The sequence below is a fragment of the Jatropha curcas genome, chromosome 3, assembly GCF_041381405.1.
Source record: "Jatropha curcas cultivar XTBG-Jc1 chromosome 3, XTBG_Jcur_1.0, whole genome shotgun sequence".
NCBI lineage: Eukaryota > Viridiplantae > Streptophyta > Magnoliopsida > Malpighiales > Euphorbiaceae > Jatropha > Jatropha curcas.
Window position 1 is genome coordinate 23779514 of NC_143153.1, and position 6879 is coordinate 23786392.

A 6879-nucleotide genomic window follows, 5' to 3' on the forward strand; every position below is an offset into this window, starting at 1 on the left:
ATAGGTTAATGGCATTATAATACAACTAACTATATGCTCCTACTACAAGTCTTTCATAATAATTATTTTAACATTATTTGCTATTAATCTTTCAGATAGAAAAACCCAATTTGCTATCTATCGAGCTTTCAAGGTCTCAAATAAATAATTAAAAAATGTGCTAAAAATATGAAAAGGGAAAACAAAATTCTGCTTCTCTTGTTCATGCCTTGGCCGACCCACCCATGGCTAAAGAAGGGGAGCTGTCATTTTGCTCAATTAAAATTAAGCACATAGGCTTATTTTACAATGTAATTTAGGGTTCTAATACCTAATTCAAGCATAATATGTCATAGCAATTTAAAATCAAAATATAAAACCCTAATTTCCTATTTTAGGAATAACTCTAATTCGGTGATAGTCTCATACACCAAAAAGAGTGAGGATACTAGCGAAGCTCTATGTGATGAAATTATATTTATGAATAAATATGTGGGACTAAATAGATATTCGCACAAAAGCCACAAGAAAGTAACATAAGAAAATATATGGTAAAAATCCAAATAAACAATAATTGACGGGTTTGATGTCATATTGACATTACAGAATTCTAAGATAGTAATATTCATGTGGTCAAGAAAAAAAAAAAAGATAGTAATTATTTAAGAGAAGGCATGGCATTTGATGTAAATATATATAGAAAGAAAAAAATAGGATCAATCATTCAAAAACTGACGTTGGTGGGGGGAAAATATGTGTTGTCATTTTTCTGTTAATGGAAAAAGGCAGAAAGGTAGCCAAATACATGAACAAATGAAAAGAAAGCTTTAAGAAGAAGTATTATAATTATTATTATCTGTTTAGTTTCTTTTTTCGGAGAGTCTGTTGCTCTCCCTTGTTTTGTGCCACCTGTTTTCAGAACACCCACTGGTTTCTTTTCTTCTTGTGTTGTAATTTTCTATTTTTGTTTGTGGCCCAAGCTACGTCACTTTTGGATATGCTTCAATTTCTTGAGCAATCCAATTATACATATACCTTATCATACCCCACCTTTCTTGTCCTTTTTATCCATTTCAACATAATCTATGTTTGCTTTTCTTTTTTCTTTTTTTCTTTTTCATTTGCTTCCTCAACCTTAAACACAGCTATTGGACTTTGAAATTATTGATTTTGGTTTTTGAAAAAGATCGAACTGTGTATTCGAAAAAAATGAGAGTAGCTGAGCTATTGCTATGATTGGTGAAGACATCAGTGGCCTTTGCCATATATTACCATGCGTGTAGTTGATGAATGAATTAATGCATTTGGCATGCTTGGTACAAGCAATTTGGGTAATCCTAGAACTTGTCTAGTTAGCCTCATGATTTTGCCACTCTTATTAGTAATTACCATATTATTAGGGTCACTAAAATGAAATTGTACATATATTAGCTCTAAGATCCCAAAAATGTCAGGCATTCCCCACAAAATCATTTATCAAGATTGCTCGATGTGTATGCTTGCTCAGTTTTTTGCACTGATTTTGAATTTGAAGTCTAAATTTCGAAAAGAAACTTCATTTTGCCTTTTACTCTCTTCGTTTCATTTTAATAGCAACAAATATGCATTTTACCTTATTCTAATTTAAGTGCATTTAGGATTCTGAGATTATATTAATTTTTTTTTCAACTTTATCCATATTTATTATGTGTAATTTCTTTTTATATTCACACTTAAGAAGAGCAATTTAGACATTATACTATATTTTTTTTAGAAAATCAATAAATTTTAATCATTTTCTTAATTCTTGTAAAAAGATAAAATGTTGCTAATAAAATGAAACGGCAGATTAACTATTCTACTTTTAAAATATCAAAAAACTAGGTTGCACCTTAATTTTATTGTAAATTACCCTAACTTAACATTACTTGAGCAAAATCATTACACTAGTTGTAGAGGTTATCATCTCTGGCTCGCATTGAATAGAAAAATAAGCTTTTACACTTATCAATAAGGAAGCAAATATTATTTAGTAGATGAACTTTGCGTCAGTACAAAAAGGATATACTCTGTCAAGCAGAAGCAGTTATTATTCTATTCAACAAAAGCGAAAAAAGGAAAAGAAAATCAAAATTGGAGAATCACTGGCTACCAAAATTAGTGTGCAAAAATGTTCACCAACAGTTTATGCCCATGTTAGAGAACTGAGTAGACAAGGCAGATCCCAAGTCCCTTCTCCTGGGCTTAACCAATGGAGGTGTCCAAATGTTATTAAAACAACCATCTTTAGCTTCTCTATTTTCTTTGGTGCAGCCAATATTAGTATTAGGAGCATTAACTTTGAGCCATTTTGACTGCATGTAAGTACTGGACCTCCATGGAGGTACATGAAGCCCTCTTTCTTCAAGAGACTGTTTGGCAGCTGAGCAAAGTAAAGATATAATCTTATTGAGTTTTTCTTCACTTCCAATAAAAAATGAAGGAACTATGTCTGTTAGTTCTTCGTAGGATTTTGTTGGTCTTGCCAATTCAAATTGAGATCTGAAGTCTATATCCACTATCAACCTCTTCTTGTTGCCTTTCTCATCTTTCAGTATAATATCAATGTAATTATAATCACCTGTTATATGTCCATTAAAAAAAAACTTTAGTTAAATTTCATTTCCAGCAAAATAAAGAAAATCAACAAAATAACTGAAAATACTTGCAAGAAAGAAAGAGAGAAGCACCAGCAGGGCATCCCAAGGAAGTGAGCCATGAGGTTTGACAAATAGAAGCATTGAAGCCATCCATTTGGAGTCTCGTAACAAGCCACTTCTTCAAACCAGTTGCCTTTTCAGCTTCTTTTTGGCTTCTCATATGCCTCAGTACACTCTGAAGAACCTTATTTTCTGCTTCTGTCATTTTTTCAAGAATTTCCTAACCAAAACAAAAATACAAGAAGTTGAGATCGGCCTAATCAATTAACCAATACAAAAATATAAAAAATATATAGATAAAGAAAGTACCTGTAAAGTGAAATATGTGGCTTGATGATCAAGAGAAAGGCAGTTGGAGGAATTAGGGAAAATGGGCAGTGGAGAAGATCCTGATTCAATGAAGTCATGTACCATCTGAACTAGCCTTTCTTCTTCTAAGCTACCCATATAGAGGAAAACAGGAGATTTTGAAATTGGGTTTTCTATGAACTGTAGAAGAGAGCAATGGATTCTTGTGTTGTGTGTGATGTAGATGTATAAATATAGATGGAGATGGCGGTGGAGTGTACAGATTTGTTTTTGATGACAGAATATGGTGGCAGTAAGGTACATACCATATCATGGTAAATATATGGGTATTAAATATTAAATATTTTTCGAAGAAGATAAAATGAAAGGGGAATAATTATTATAACATAGAAGAATATCCCTTATCTTCGGATTTCTTTAAAAGACCAAGAGCGTGACACTAAAATGTTGTCATTATCTAGTTATACTGTTCCAGAGTCTACAGTTTCTTTCTTCAAACATACGACGGTCCACCTTGGAATTTGGATGCGGTTCAAAATTAACATAACATTAGGCTTTTCAATTATTACTGTTGTTATTTTTTTAATATATATATATAAGCAGAGCATTTCGCATTAAATGGAAGTTAAGTGTAAACCTCTAAAATTGCCAAATACGAGGAAGACAATAATTGCCAAGTACGAAGAAGACAATAATTATTTAGTACGATTGTTAAGAGATAAGGTGTAATGATAGCAATTGTAAAAAGATGAGTTGTTTTATATTTTTGGATAATGTCTTTATCATGATAATATCTATTAGTTACATCCCATCAAGATAATGCATTAAATTAAATTAAAATTTAACTAAAATACCAATCCATAAAATAAGAAATACTTAATTTCTTGGATGAGATTATGTTGATTTTTCATCACATCCGACGAACAATTTTTATACTCAATTAGATAAAGTCTTTCTTAACTGATGAGCACTAATTCCTTCTAAATGTAGAATTTTTTTTTATTTATATTCTCGCAATTTTTTGTTTTGTAGTTTTCTGGTATGTCTTATAGTAGTTTAGAAAGTTACAGTAGTTTCATATTTCAGGAGCTGAGTCGCACGGAAACAGGACACGAGATATGAAACGTACGGGATACAATAATTTTTGAAAAAGGTAGGACATTCACTTGCTTAAAACACACTATACTAAATAAGTAATACATTAATTTTTTAAATAAATAAACAATCATTTAAAATAAACATAAAATAAAAAAATACTAAATTTCTTATTTCAATGACACAAGCAAAAAAAAAAAAAAAAAACTTCATTTTCATTGTTAATAAAAAAAATCTCAGTTGATTAGCTTGGTGTATGGAGTAGTCTCATATATCAGGACCTAGGTTGCATAAATACAGGACATGAGATACAAGAACGTACGAGATACGATAACTTTTAAAAAAGATAGAACATTCATATGCTTAGGACACAATACACTAAATAAGTAATACATTAATATTTCAAACAAATAAATAATCATTTATAATAAATTATAAAACTCAAAATAAAAAAATTAATTTCTTATTCAACGAGACAAAAATAAATTAAAAAACACTTCATTTTTTATTGGTAATAAAAAAACCTTGATTGATTAGCTTGGTGTATAAAGTAGTCTCATATACCAGAAGCTATGTTGCATGGAAATGTGATAGCCTCGCAAAGCGGGCAAATCTTGTTATGTTATTTTGATATAAATTGCATGAATGCATGATTGTTTTTGTACATTTTACGTTTGTTCGTGTTGTTTTTGTTTCAAAGTAAATTTCAGGAACACAGTTGGAGCAAAGATTTGTTCTATACAAAAATAGGGCCAAAACAAGTTAAAAAATGGAAAGAATCCTTAATCCAGCCCTCGCGCCGCGAAGCAAGTCGCAACAAACGAATACGCCCAAGTCGCGAGCGCTACCAGAGGACGCGCGCGCAACCCACACCCAGAAAAAGCAAGTCGCGAGCGCGACATCCACCTACGCGGGCGCGACAAGCAGATTTAAGAGTCAGAAACAATTGGAGCAAAAGTCGCGAGCGAGCCTTTCATCTGCACGGGCGCGAGAATCACTTTTGAGAGGCAGAAGGTTTGCCAGCGAAAGTCGCGAGCGCGACCTTTACAAGCGCGAGCGCGAGTCGAGATTTCCAGGAGACGTATTTGCTGCCTTTTCATCAGAAAAACATATCTTTTCATGCAAGGGTCGGGACTCTTCCCAAGAGAAGTCACCTCAAGCACCTCTTAGCCAACCAATCACTACCAAAACCACCATCACTCTCCTCCTCTATAAATAGCAATCAAAGTGAAGCAAGAAAAAAGGGAGATATAGAATTAATTCTTATTCAGAGTTAGATTCACAAAACACTTAGATTGTATGAGGAGAAGTGTGTTAGTAGTACTTAGAGCAAGATTGACGAAAGTCACTTGTTATTGATTGTGCTAAGAACACCAAGAAGTTCCTCGAGGTGTGACGCCCTTCCGGAGGCTTGAGTTAGATTACTTCTTTCTCTTGTTTTATAGACTTGTTGTATGTTGTTCTTCATAACTCTTCTATACAAAGCAACAATTTTTAATTGGTAGTATTCAATAAAAATTCTTTAAGTTATCTTTTGGTCTTTGTTTAATCAAAGTTACTAAATTATATTCTCAGAAGGAAATAGTTTAGTAAAGATCAAAGAGATTTAATTCATTGAATTGAGTTTACATATGCACATTTCACTTATTTCTGTTGAAGTTAAATCTGTCTTATTGAAATAATCAAAGAATAAGAATTAGGTTTAATATTTAACAAGATAAGTTTTTTATTATATGTAGAAATACATATAATAGATAATATAATTCTATACTGAGAAGTTGAATTACAACTTACCATATGTAGTTAAAGAATTCTTTATTGCATATTACAAGCTTGTGAATAGAAAAGAGAAAATCCTGTGCACGATTAATTATTCTACGTATTCTACTACACACTTGTCTTTGTGATTAATTATTCTAAGTATTTGACTATACACTTGTCTTTTAATTTAATTAAATATTAGCCTTAGCATAAAAAGAAATCAATCACTTCTGTATTTGTATTTCTGTAAACACATCATTAAGAATAAAGTAGCAAGTGGACTCAACCCGTTCCTCGTGGGATCGATCTTTTATTACTACGTTGCGATTCGTATACTTGCGGAAACTCAAAAGAGACGCAACAAAATGGAATACGACAATTTTTAAAAAAGGTAGGACATCCACACGCTTAGGACATAGTATACTAAATAAGTAATACATTAATATTTCAAATAAATAAACAATCATTTATAATAAATCATAAACATAAAATAAAAAATACTTAATTTCTTATTTCAATGATACAAAAGCAAATAAAAAAAATATTTTTTTTATTGGTAATAAAAATAAATCTTGGTGATTAGTTTGGTGTAAGGAGTAGTCTCATATACCAGGAGCTAGGTTGCACGGACACAGGACATAAAATACAGAAACGTACAGATACGACAATTTTTAAAAAGTAAGGCATCTATATGCTTAGAACACACTACACTAAATAAGTAATACATTAATATTTCAAATAAATAAACAATTATTTATAATAAATCATAAACATAAAATTAAAAAAATACTTAATTTTTTTATTTCAATATACTTAGTTAAATTCTCAAAATTATTATCACTATTGAAAAATAGATTAATAGTGTGTATGCATTTTTTATGTAGGTCATACCATCTATAGCTTTTGCTATTGCATACCTTATAAAAAGTTTCGCATGATACTTAAGAAGACATATTTTAGCATCGCTACTTTTCAACATATCTTAATAAGATACAGTTTATCATTTTACTATATAATTTTCCTATTTTTGAATGATGTTATAAAATATTATTTCATA

At 31.0% G+C, this 6879-nt stretch overlaps 1 protein-coding gene across 1 annotated transcript; it reads right to left on the minus strand.

Annotated features, from left to right (window-relative positions):
* Window positions 1–1962: 1962 nt before the first annotated feature.
* LOC105645165 (uncharacterized) lies at window positions 1963–3254 on the minus strand. Its single transcript, XM_012230695.4, has 3 exons — window positions 2967–3254; window positions 2688–2877; window positions 1963–2578 (listed from the first exon to the last, which is right to left on the minus strand). Exons 1-3 carry the CDS (start codon window positions 3102–3104, stop codon window positions 2133–2135), a joined length of 774 nt encoding a protein of 257 aa, XP_012086085.3. The 5' UTR covers window positions 3105–3254; the 3' UTR covers window positions 1963–2132.
* Window positions 3255–6879: the final 3625 nt, after the last annotated feature.

Bases quoted from the DNA above. Each gene is read 5' to 3' on its own strand.
- LOC105645165 (XM_012230695.4), bottom strand. From the start codon at position 3,104: ATGGGTAGCTTAGAAGAAGAAAGGCTAGTTCAGATGGTACATGACTTC. The intron at 2,878-2,966 runs GTACTTTCTTTA...TGTTTTGGTTAG, and splicing joins CCACATATTTCACTTTACAG to GAAATTCTTGAAAAAATGAC. The intron at 2,579-2,687 runs GTGCTTCTCTCT...GACATATAACAG, and splicing joins TTCCTTGGGATGCCCTGCTG to GTGATTATAATTACATTGAT.